The sequence below is a fragment of the Exophiala oligosperma genome (genome assembly GCF_000835515.1).
Source record: "Exophiala oligosperma strain CBS 72588 unplaced genomic scaffold supercont1.1, whole genome shotgun sequence".
Taxonomy (NCBI): domain Eukaryota; kingdom Fungi; phylum Ascomycota; class Eurotiomycetes; order Chaetothyriales; family Herpotrichiellaceae; genus Exophiala; species Exophiala oligosperma.
In genome coordinates, this window is record NW_015622818.1 from 3,645,477 (window position 1) to 3,657,480 (window position 12,004).

Consider the following 12,004-nt stretch of genomic DNA (forward strand, 5'->3'; position numbering starts at 1 on the left):
AGGCCAAGTGCCAAATCAAGTCTCTTTCCGGGGCATCATTCGTCACTCGCATGGAGCTACGGGCCGCCGAAGGGGGACCGCTTTAGGCGTATGTTAACTGGAACAATGTCCAATGGGTGGCAATACATAGGGAGGCTAGAGACAATGCGCCCCTTTAGTCTCTAACTGCTTGTCCACTACAGCCATCCAATTAATGGCCAGCATGGGAAGATTGTCCGCCTGCGATTTTGCGCGTAGCCATCCCTGCGACTACGACTGCGGCCTGTGAATGCTTACAGTCTGTACAGATTCACCAAGGACAGATCCAGTCAAAAGTTCAATGTCCATATACAGACACGTTCTATCCACGCCATTTTATCCTCCAGAGACACCAAACTAATCAGTAGACACCTCCATTCGTTCCTTTGCCTCCTGATCACTCTTTTGTACCCTTGGTCCTCTGAAACGCCTACCTTGCACGATTCCTCCTCAAACTCCTGTCCTAGGAAAAAGTTCCTTCCCACTCAACCTCGATCTCGACGACCTGCGAAATAGACGCTGTTAAAGTGTACTCCTCGATTGTGTCATAGGTTGGTTGGAGGAATGCCTGTTCATTCACGGTAGACTTTTCGCCCTCGACTTAACATGCGGCTGCCATCATGGCTTTCGCTATTTCTTCTGGCTTCGCACGCAGTGGCTGCGCAGCGGGATTACGAGAAGAATGACTACTTCGCCGTTCATCTAGGTCCTACTGCCGACATCCAGGAAGTTGCTCGACTCTTTGGAGTTAAGCATGAAGGACAGATCGGGGAGTTAAGTGACCACCACACTTTCTCGTGCTCAAAGGGTTCATGTCCAGACTTTGAGGCTTCGTTACATGAATTAAAATTACGGAAGAAAAGATGGAGGAGAGGGGACATTGGCTTACAAAAACGCGACTCCTGGAGACAACTCTCCATTGAGTTGGGAGGCATACTCTGGGCCGAGCAACAACATCTTCGACATCGTCATGTCAAGCGCATACCGCCTCCAGGGCCCCTCGTTTCAAGGCAGGACAAGGCAGATGGCGGGACCGATGCTGAACAGCAAGAGGCCATACAGCGGCTGAATAGTATTGCCGAGACGTTGGATATTTCTGACCCCATCTTTAAGGAGCAGTGGCACTTGTTCAACCCGCTGCAACTGGGACACGACCTCAATGTGACCGGAGTATGGCTCGATGGCATCACGGGTAATGGGACCATCTCCGCAGTCATAGATGATGGTCTTGATATGGATAGCAACGATCTGAAAGACAACTACTATGCAGCGGGCTCCTATGACTTCAACGACAAGGGCCCTGACCCCAAGCCTCGGCTGTTCGACGACAAACATGGCACACGATGCGCTGGTGAGATTGCTGCCGTCAAGAACAATGTTTGCGGAGTGGGTATGGCATACGACAGTAAGGTCGCTGGCCTGCGTATTCTTTCCAAACCAATCAGTGATGAAGACGAAGCAACCGCTATCAACTACCACTATCAAGAAAATGACATATACTCGTGCTCGTGGGGCCCGCCAGATGACGGAGCAACAATGGAAGCTCCAGGAATCCTCATTCAGCGAGCTATGGTCAATGGTATACAAAGTGGAAGAGGTGGCCTCGGATCGGTCTTTGTCTTCGCAGCGGGCAATGGTGCGGCCAGTGAGGATAACTGTAACTTTGATGGGTATACCAACAGCATCTACTCTATTACGGTTGGAGGCATTGACAGAGCTGGAAATCACCCGTACTATTCAGAGGCTTGCTCGGCACAGCTTGTCGTGACATACAGTTCTGGCCACAATGATGCAATCCACACGACTGATGTGGGTGTCGACAAATGCTACACCGGCCATGGCGGCACGTCAGCTGCTGGTCCGTTGGTGGTAGGCACTGTTGCCCTTGCACTCAGTGCTAGACCGGACCTCAGTTGGAGGGATCTCCAGTATCTTTGTGTTGAGACTGCCATTCCAATACATCTAGATGACGGTAGCTGGCAGAACACGACCATTGGAAAGAAATTCAGCCACACTTATGGCTATGGCAAGGTTGATGCCTACCTTTTCGTCGAGGCTGCAAAGTCTTTCGTCCCCGTCAAGGCGCAAGCGTGGTTTCACTCGCCATGGCTCAGCGTCCAGCATGCGATACCTGAAGGTGATCAAGGGCTTGCTGCCAGCTTCAACGTCACGCAGCAAATGCTGGATGAAGCCAATCTGGAGAGACTGGAGCACGTCACTGTTACGATGAACGTCAAGCACGGCAAAAGAGGCGATTTAAGTGCCGATCTGATCAGTCCGGATGGTGTTGTCAGTCACCTGGCAGTAACTCGCAGACCAGATGTTGCTGATACAGGATATGATGACTGGACCTTCATGTCTGTCGCCCATTGGTAAGCCTTATTTTGTATCCGGATCTTTGTTCTCGTCTACTGACAACTCTGTAGGGGTGAATCTGGAATCGGCAAATGGACTGTCGTTGTCAAAGACACCCGCGAAAACGAGTTCAATGGCACATTTATCGACTGGCGTCTCAATCTCTGGGGTGAGAGTATCAATGAGCAGATACAAGGCCTTCATCCATTGCCTGATGAGCATGACGATGATCACGAAACAGCCACCGCGATCGTCAGCACTACAAGTGTAGATGCAGCTCCGTCACCAACATCACTAGCAGCAAAACCTACAGACCATATCGATCGGCCAACAAAGCCTAAGCCTGGCGATGACTCTGATACAACAGCCACAGCCCCGACCACGAGTACCGGTTCCGAAGCCGCTGCCACCACCACTGGAGCAGTAGAACCAACGCATACCTACTCGGACAGCTTTCTGCCCTCTTTCTTCCCAACTTTTGGCGTCTCCAAACGCACTCAGATCTGGATCTATGGCTCCATCGGCCTCATCATAGTCTTTTGTGCTGGGCTTGGAGTATATTTTGTGCTCCAACGAAGAAAGAGATTGCGAAACAATCCCCGTGATGCATATGAGTTTGAAATGGTCGGTGACGCCGACGACGATGAGCAGCAAGGTCTCAACAACCGCCGCACTCGCACAGGTAAAGGTAGAGCACGTCGTGGGGGAGAATTGTACGATGCATTTGCTGGAGAAAGCGACGACGACGACGACGACCTCTACAGCGAGGACGACACCTACCAGGACACCCCCAGTAACGACACTAGTACGGGTTCTAGAGGTGACAGCCCTGCAGGGCGAGAGAAATAGAATACTCTTCCTGCAGTCAGGCGGAAGCCTGCTGAAAACGCGCGATGAAATCCTGTATTCCTGTATAGTATCCAGTATTATTACGAGGTAGTTCAAAAATACAGCCGACCTCCAAACCCATATCTCACAAAGAGAGCGCAGACAAGAGCCTTGAATCGCTAAATCTCGCTCTCTGCTCTTGCAAGCTAAGCATCTGCATGAACTGATGAGCTCTGATCGCTTGTTGTGACGGTTATCTTGTAAGCATGGCCATAAATTTCATGCCGGAAATTACGTGTTATCCCTCTTGGACAATGCGCGCAGCCAGAAGTCTGGCCTAGTGAGGAGCCCTTGAGCCCTTGCAATTGCAGCAGGTTCGGCCGCTCCCAGAATCCATCTTTCTTCATAGCCCACGAATAAATGATTCCATAAACGATCCGACAGCAGCATCATGAGCCCTAGAACACGATACATATCATGGTGGCCGGCTCAAGGTCGTCGTTGAGGCGTCCGACGCGAGGTCACAACTCTCCCACGTCCAGCAGCCCATTAATCGAGAACACACCGCCACTGCTCCCAAAATCCGAAGACAAGCCTGATGCAACGCGAAACAAGCGTCTTCGTACCTCTACCATCTCTGGAGAGCAGCAGATCCTGAAAAGACGACGATTATCGTCCAACAGAACCGAGATACCTGAACTACGCATCCCGTTACGAAGTCGCGGGGGCCTGCCTAGAGTCAAGTCCCCGGCGCCATCTGCAGCTACCGCCCACAATGCAGCCTTTCCAAAATTGCATGCAAATTCCCCTAACATTGGAAAACCTCTTGACTCACCGAGCGGCAAACCCCAGTATGATCAAATCAGAATCATCGAAGAGAGGGCAAAGGCCTCAATACGTGGCAGTGGAGGGCTGTCTGCGCCGCGGGAGGAAAGGCGGAAGCTACGCTCTGAGGACGGAGGGTCACGAGCAAAGACAGAACTGGCACAATACTTTCCTGATTTCGAGGATATGCTCAGTTTGAAGCCTCCTGATCCTGGTAAACGTCATGAACGCCCCTTGTGTACCACTGCTAACACAGAACAGAAGCCTTGACAGTACGAAGCAAGGTTGTCCTCGTCGATGACACCCCTGGATTCGAGCCAGGGAGCCCTCGAACAGATCCCTTTGGCGTGAATAAGCCATTACACAACACAGAAGTCATTCAACTCAGTCGAAGAGGCATCTCGACCGATGTTACTGCCGAAGATCCCTTGGACGAGGAGTTATATCTCAAGATCCATGGAAAAGCAGAAAGGCACGAAAAGCAAATGAAGAATGGTGATCGAGAGAGGGCGCAGCATGAAAAGTATCAACTCGAAAAGCTGTTGGATGATCTTCGTGGGCCAGATTGGCTTAAGACGTTAGGAATTTCCGGCATCACAGAGACCGAGAAGAAACGATATGAGCCTAAACGACTGTTGTTCATTCGTGAGACACAAGCATTAATCGACAAATTCAAACGGTGGAAGGAGGAGGAGAGACGCAGGAAGATAGAGAGAGAACAAGCATTGCTCGAGGAGGCTATGGATGAAGACGAAGAAGACGACGAGACTACGGAAGAATCGTCTTCTGATACAGACGATGAAAGTATAGAGACTGCATCGACCCACGCAGCTAACTCTAGTGAGATCGATGCCCTTGCATCGCAACAACTTATCGATGAAGCCAAAAACGCAAATAAACGCAAGAAGCTGACACCTGTGTCGGTGCCGGAGATTCCCTCACCACCGCGACCATTTGTATCATTCTTCGACAAACGACACCTGCGCGATGCAGCGGTCTCAGGACGGCAACGGGGACGTAACATACTGGCTTTCGGTCACACAGTGCCAGAATTTGAAGACTCAGACTTCGAATTGCCTAATGATGTTCTCACAGAAGAAGCTATAAAAACCAGTCAGAGGTCACGGCGGCGTATACGACGTGGGATCGACGAATGAAGGTGTATCCTGGACGAGCTCAGGCTGTTTCTTTGCATGGGTTGTACTTCAAAAAAAAAAGACGGGGACATCATTATGAGACTGATAGGTCTGTTTCACGGATTGGCACGGGCTTATTTGTAGGACTATTGGGCAGCACCACATGGATATGGTTGAAAGGGGTCTCTGCTTGCTAGAGATTGAAAAATACAGATGGGCAACGATTATCACAAACAGCGATTTTCAAAGACAGCAAATTTACACGCCAACAGTATCGTCCATTCCTACAAAGGATGCAGTGTTTCCCTTGGGAGAGATGTCACACGACAACATCTTAATCCTTTTTACTTCTCGCATCCGTCGTGACACCAGTAATTACCGTATCTGAGTGCACGTTGCTTCGATACATGATGTCCTTTGAGTTGTCTTTGAGGCTTTAGAGCAATTTCGGCCTTGGAATATGCCTGATGCCTTCTTTGGAAGTAAACGTGCCATAAACGAAAGGGACATGAGCCGGAGATATACGGATAGTTTCCGGAGACGTATCGCACACCGTCCACGATATCGATCCGCATTTAATTCTCGGTGTACGGAGGATGAAGGATGAAGGATCAAAGCCTCGAACCGAAGAAGGTGTTGATCGTGGCCAGAAGGAGACACGAAACATGTGGCGCCGTCCTAAGTAAGCGAGTTTCGTTTACAAGCTGGTCCTAAATTTGGGGTCCAAGCCTCAGCCGCAGTTCGAGGATTCATCCTCGAAGGCAAACAACTTCCCTGTCGTTGCTGACACCAGCTACGGCGAGAACATGTACGACTACCTTTCTCTCGGCTCTCCTGGCTTTCTCGCCTGGTGTATCATGGGCGGAAGCGCTGCACCGAGAGAAATCCACGGAGCCTTCCGTTGAGCGGACAACATACAAGACCAGTCACTCGTTTCTACCAGAAAGTCATTCGAGCCATCCAGCCTAGCTACGACTGTCGAGAGTACCTGCAGGCTCAGTCCGACGAGTTTGAAGACCCATATACTCCGTCAGCGACCAGAGACGTTACAGCATGGTTAGAGCGCTGGCCAGTATATGCGCCGTCGCAGGCCTGTGCTTTGCGCATATTGTGACGGCATCAACAATCACCGCTGCCCCTGATGCCCTCGAGCCTCGCGCTGCACCTACATCCACGAACATCGCATGTGGCTATGCCTCCAGTGCCTCCAAGTCGTACTTGTCGGCGCATCCCTCAGGCAAGTTCTAGACGAACATACATCCTCGGGGCAATCACTGACTATTGCCAGCCACGTCTGTCGAAATACCAGCGGCCCTTGCCTACGAATGCTTAAAATCCATACCTAATATTCAGGGCCCTGCCATACGCCTGATCAACTCGTTGCGAACATACCTCGAATTTCAGAGCACGATCGAATACTTGCAGAAACCGCCCTCGGGATTTCTCTTTCCGCCCGTGGACCTCTATGGAGAGCTGAACAAGATCGAGGATAAAGTCCTTGGTGGACAGTATGAGAGCGAATATGACATGCAAGTCGACATCTTTTCGTTGCTAAGCTCGGCTCACGATGGACATTTGTCCTGGTTGGGAGACCTATTGGCTGTCTTCGAGTTCCTCCGGGGTGGTGCGGACAACTTAGGATTGGTCTCTGTCTCCATGGATGGTAAAGAGGTACCGCAGGTCTATCTTGCCAGTGATCTTATCTCGAACAACGCGGCAGTAACAAAAGTACAACCGGTAACAGGTTATATTCCCTCACCTGTCGAGAGTATCGATGGTGTCGATGTCGTGACTTTCCTCTTAACTCAGTCGATGGTCGGGTCATCTCAAGATCCGGATGCACTGTGGAATCAGAACTTCTTCCAAATCGGCAACCAAGCGGTGCGATATTTTGCTGGACCACTTTACTACCCTGGGCCTGCGACTAATGTAACCTTCACCAATGGCACGACTCATCATATCTCAAATGTGGCAATAGTGCGTCTTCCCCTAGACGGTATAGCCACTGGCGAGGATGCATATTCTATTTTCTGTCCAGGAGCTTTGGAATCAGTGACGGCTTCGGCCAGCAGCAGCGCCGCCTCTTCTACAGCTCAAGCAACTTCGACAACAGAGACCCCCAGCTCACCCACGATCCCTCTATATCCGTATCCTGTAATCAAACATAGTGCCGACTCTGTGGCAGGATACTACCTCAACGACACAGGATACACTGATGTTGCAATCCTGCAAGTGCGAGATTTCCAGGCGGCCGACGAAAATCCCTTGACATATTCTATGGAATTTCAAACCGTGGTGCAGAAGTTTCTAAATGCGGCCGTGAAGACAGGAAAGAGGAAACTCATTGTCGATTTCCAGGGCAATCCAGGTAAATATCTTCCTCGTCAAGGTCTCTCCGTACGCTAACAACCGTTCAGGGGGCAGCATCGATCTTGGTACGGATTTATTCGCCCAGCTGTTTCCCTCTATACCACCGAATTCAAAGTCAAATATGCGTGATCATCTCGGATTCTGGATTTTAGGCAATATCGCATCATCTAACGCCACAGCTGCGCTGCAGACGCCAGACGGTGGTGAGGACGAACTCGTCTCCGAACTCACATATACACCCTTATCATATCAGTCCGTAGTGACTGACAACTTGACTGCTTTTTCCGACTTCAACTCGTTCTATGGACCCAACGAGATCTATGGTGCCAATTTCTCTGCGTTCTTCCAGAACAATTACACCGACGCTTCAGCTTCCGACTTCGATGGGGTCGGCATCGTCATCACGGGTACCAACAATCGCACAAATTTCCGCCAACCGTTTGCCCCGCAGGATATTGTTGTCCTCTACGACGGCTACTGCGCCAGTACGTGCACCGTTGTGAGCGAGTATCTCAAGACGTTGGCAGGCGTACAGTTTGTCGCCGTCGGTGGCCGCCCACAGTCCGGGCCGATGCAAGCTGTCGGTGGGGTCAAGGGGACACAGGTATACGAATTCCTGGGCAACATAGACAACTGGGTCACGCTGTGGGAGAGCCCAGAGAATACGCTTCTGGACCTGGCGAACGGGACGATATGGACGAACTTCACGCTCGAACCGATCCTTCGTAGCGAAGCCGCGAACTTGGGCGCCGGCGCGGCCGGTGGCGTCAATGGACGAAATCATTTTCGGTTCGGTGACGAGAGCGAGACGCCACTGCAGTTCGTCTACGAGGCGGCCGACTGTCGGCTCTGGTGGACCAAGGAGATGCTGTACGATCCGGTTTTCCTATGGGAGAGGGTGGCCAGTGTCGCGTTCAACGAACGAAAGGGAACACAGTTCAACTCCAAGTACTGCATCGGTGGGAGTACAGGACACCCGACGAGTATTTCTGGTGGATGGAAGACGGGAACCCTAGGTCCTCAGACCCCTCCAGCCAACGCCGGTGCATCTGTGGATGGATGGAAATTGACCGGTCGTCCTCTAGGTGATGGTGGCAATGGCAATGGCAGTGTCGGTCAGGGTCTTGGATCGACGACGGGCACTGGCACCAAAGTCGAGAACAATGCCGTGACGGACGACGCCGTGGACAATAACACTGCCTTGAGCAGTATGAAGACGGCATGTGCGAGTTACTCGGGGGACAAGTGGCTCGTGAAACTTGTCTGTAATGCCTTGGGGGTCAAGGTGGATTGAACCACAACAGTAAGGCAAGACAATTGTGGTGAGGTGTTTATTTTTTTCGGTTCCATGAGAGCAAGCGTGCATTGCTGGGAGTTTTTGGGATCATCTCACTAGTTGGCCAGATAAGTGAGTGACATTTAGTTGCTGGATCAGGTATTGTATACTAAAGTATCTGAGGAATTGACCTGACCAGAAACGAAACCCGCGGTGTTGGCAAAAAGGTCATGAAAGGAGTAACGGCAATGATTGCTTTGTAGGACAATAGCCATTTTCCATAAATGACCTTTTGTTTTGTGTTGAAACATGTCTCTATCCCGGGCGCGACTTGGTCTGGTCACAGCTGTCCTGTATCCCACGTGTCCTGGTCCATTCAAATATAAATCATACAACATACAAACCACGACTATTACCTAGGTAATTGCACCATTCATACACTCATCTTCATCTTGATCCCACTGTGAGGCTTGTAGCCCACGACCTCGAGTTCCTCCAACTTCCACCCGTCCATCTGTCCACTACCCCGGTCGTCACGCTTGATGTTCAAGGTCGGGAACTCGCGCGGGTCACGCTGCAGTTGCTCCTTGAGCGCGTCGATGTGGTCCAGGTAGACGTGCGCGTCGCCCATGGTGTGGATCAGTTCGCCGGGGACGAGGTCGCACGCGTGGGCGAGCATGTGCGTCAGAAGGGCGTAACTTGCAATGTTGAACGGCACGCCCAGACCCATGTCGCACGATCGCTGGTACAAGACGCACGACAAGTGTCCTTTTGCCTTTGCCTTTTGTGGACCGTCTTCTGTCGAGGAAGTCGTCGACTTTGTTTGACCCTGTTGCTGCGCCGCCGCGGCAAGAGCCTGTTCGCCTCGAGGGGCGTCAGGGTAACTCACGTAGAATTGAGCAAACATGTGGCACGGCGGGAGGGCCATGAGTTTCAGGTCGGCCACGTTCCAGGCGCTGAGGATGATGCGGCGGTCGTAAGGGTTGGTCTTGAGTTTGCGCACGATCTCGGCGATCTGATCGACACCCTTGTCCGTGTAGTCCGCGTGGCAATCTTTGTAAGGGGCGCCGAAGTGGCGCCATTGGAAACCGTAGACGGGACCCAGATCCCCTTCTTCGCGGTGCGTGAATCCCAGATTATCTAGAAACTCTCGAGACCCGTTGCCGTCCCAGATGTGTATGCCGGCGGATGAAAGGGGTTTGGAACTCGTGCACCCGGAGATGAACCAGAGGAGTTCGGTGGTGACGGCGCGGAGGAAGACACGTTTGGTGGTGAGGAGTGGAAGCACGGCGACATGGGCTGATGAGGAGGAGGAGGAGGAGGAGGAGGAGGAGGATGAGGGATCATCGGAGGGCGAGGACGGTCTAGAGAGGCTGAATCGTAGTTGGGGTGGTGCGAAGAGTGAGAGTGTCCCCGTGCCCGTGCGGTCGGGACGATGTTCGCCGCGGGAAAGTATGTCGCGGATCAAATTGAGGTATTGATGTTCTTCATGATTGGAATCTACTGAGGGGGCCGAGGGTGTTGTTGTTGTTGATGATGATGTTGGCGTGGAAATGCCTGAAGAACCATTTTGTTGTTGGTTTTTCACATTTTCTTTCAGGAAATTTATCGAGTTGCCGGGAGGTTGAATCGATTCCTCGGTCACCGCAGAGGGAGCCATAGTTGATAATCCTGGGACGAGGATGGGTATGGTATTGTTTGAGGGGTGTTGAGTCCAATTGTGAAGTCGCAGTGTGTGTACAGCGAGAGTTGTCGCAGTAAAGTGGAGTTTTGAGTCTGTACAGAAAGGCAACGCGAAAAGACGCGTAAAGAGACGCGGTGGTGGAGGTGACATCATTGCCCTGTACGCGTACAACTATGCGAAGCAATTCATCAACACCTGTTATATATATTTACAACACGTTGTGAATATTGTACTCGTCATTCTTCCTTGATCAGAATATCACATTTGTTCTCTATTTGCTTACCCCAGGATATTGTTGCGGTGTTCCCCACCACCTTGACATTAGTCAAAACGATGAACGCAACCATGTCAACGACATCATCGCAAGGCTGAAGTGGGAAAAGCAATGAACTCCAACATCAGGCTGACTCCGTCAAATGGTTCGCATTCTATGGTCTGCCTTTTCCCTGGGTCCAAGGCAAACATAGTCAGACGATCAATAACTTTGACTAGTTGCTGGGCATCAAAGGTAGGGCAACCCATTGCAGTTACTCTGTAACGAGGCGCAAGGCGATGACATGGCAAGGCAACCACTGTCCAGGAAACGATACCAGGCTCAATTTCCACAACAGAACGTACCTTGCAGATTATGGTGCATATCCGAGGTCTGAGGTTATACAAGACGCCTCTTTTGCGAAATGATGTTGGATATTGATGAATTTTCGATTAGATGCTATTCACTACAACAAGGCAAACAGTCCCTGCTTAATAGCTGGATAGAATATGTGAATGGTTGGTTATCAATGCTTCATAGCCTAACAGCAGCTGAATTTGATGAGGCTGGAAGATAACGATGATGCTCGGAGATCCTGACATATATAAAGGACTTGGAAATCTTGATGAATTTTTCAAAGTTTCATTCATCACTTCTGTCCATCAATCGCTCATTAACCTTTGAGCTAACATTGATCTTTCATCTATCCCTCTGGCAGTTCTCTTCCCCCGCCAACTTCTTTGCCCAAGCCAAAAAAACCAAGATGCAAAAAATGGCGGTTTTTGACCAGGAACATTCCAAGTAAGTATCAAGCCCCCTCAATACCATGATGTTGCTCGGGATCTTTATCTCTCACCACAATCACAAACTTGCCCACGATGTTAATGGTGCTTATGGTGTGCTCGACAACCCAGAAACTGACTGATAACTCCATAGGTCTATTGCTGATCTGGATCGACATTACCGCTTTTCAGCCTCCTCCATGATCTTGGCCAAACGAGGTCACAGCTCATTTTGAGCAAATTTGGCCTTGGTGGGAGAGCTCACACCCAAGAATCATCATGTCGAGCATCTTGATATCTCGGTGTTGAGCAGGAAACAAGAACCAGCATAGTGTATGACCTATGTCCATTGGAAGCTACAGTCTATAGCTTTATCAATCCACGTTTGATCGCGTTTCATCATCTTGATCGATGATGGCACGATTCTGTCCCAACTCCCCCTTTGCATCATCGCGGGGCGGGTGACGGGACATATCA

General features: G+C 50.8%; 4 protein-coding genes across 5 annotated transcripts; 3 read left to right on the plus strand and 1 right to left on the minus strand.

Annotated features, from left to right (window-relative positions):
- Positions 1–267: 267 nt before the first annotated feature.
- Positions 268–3,222, plus strand: PV06_01243 (uncharacterized protein; the record flags this gene model as incomplete). Its single annotated transcript, XM_016401838.1, has 2 exons — positions 268–2,390; positions 2,445–3,222. The coding sequence occupies exons 1-2, from the start codon at positions 625–627 to the stop codon at positions 3,220–3,222; spliced, it is 2,544 nt and encodes an 847-aa protein (XP_016268891.1). The 5' UTR covers positions 268–624.
- A 365-nt stretch (positions 3,223–3,587) lies between these two features.
- On the plus strand, positions 3,588–5,437 carry PV06_01244 (uncharacterized protein). Its single transcript, XM_016401839.1, has 2 exons — positions 3,588–4,240; positions 4,288–5,437. Exons 1-2 carry the CDS (start codon positions 3,679–3,681, stop codon positions 5,181–5,183), a joined length of 1,458 nt encoding a protein of 485 aa, XP_016268892.1. The 5' UTR covers positions 3,588–3,678; the 3' UTR covers positions 5,184–5,437.
- Positions 5,438–5,573: 136 nt separating this feature from the next.
- On the plus strand, positions 5,574–9,139 carry PV06_01245. 2 transcript variants are annotated; one of them, XM_016401840.1, is made up of 3 exons: positions 5,574–6,399; positions 6,451–7,530; positions 7,580–9,139. In XM_016401840.1, the coding sequence occupies exons 1-3, from the start codon at positions 6,216–6,218 to the stop codon at positions 8,824–8,826; spliced, it is 2,511 nt and encodes an 836-aa protein (XP_016268893.1). In that variant the 5' UTR covers positions 5,574–6,215; the 3' UTR covers positions 8,827–9,139. The 2 variants fall into 2 exon arrangements, with proteins under 2 accessions (XP_016268893.1, XP_016268894.1); XM_016401841.1 differs by having other exon boundaries at positions 5,574–7,530.
- On the minus strand, positions 8,916–10,468 carry PV06_01246 (thymidylate synthase; the record flags this gene model as incomplete). Its single annotated transcript, XM_016401842.1, has 1 exon — positions 8,916–10,468. One exon carries the CDS (start codon positions 10,466–10,468, stop codon positions 9,242–9,244), a length of 1,227 nt encoding a protein of 408 aa, XP_016268895.1. The 3' UTR covers positions 8,916–9,241.
- Between the last annotated feature and the right edge of the window lie 1,536 nt (positions 10,469–12,004).

Coding starts and splice junctions, on each gene's coding strand:
- PV06_01244 (XM_016401839.1), top strand. CDS start 3,679: ATGGTGGCCGGCTCAAGGTCGTCGTTGAGGCGTCCGACGCGAGGTCAC. Junction 4,241..4,287: donor TTTGAAGCCTCCTGATCCTG/GTAAACGTCATG, acceptor AACACAGAACAG/AAGCCTTGACAGTACGAAGC.
- PV06_01245 (XM_016401840.1), top strand. CDS start 6,216: ATGGTTAGAGCGCTGGCCAGTATATGCGCCGTCGCAGGCCTGTGCTTT. Junction 6,400..6,450: donor CTTGTCGGCGCATCCCTCAG/GCAAGTTCTAGA, acceptor GACTATTGCCAG/CCACGTCTGTCGAAATACCA. Junction 7,531..7,579: donor CGATTTCCAGGGCAATCCAG/GTAAATATCTTC, acceptor ACAACCGTTCAG/GGGGCAGCATCGATCTTGGT.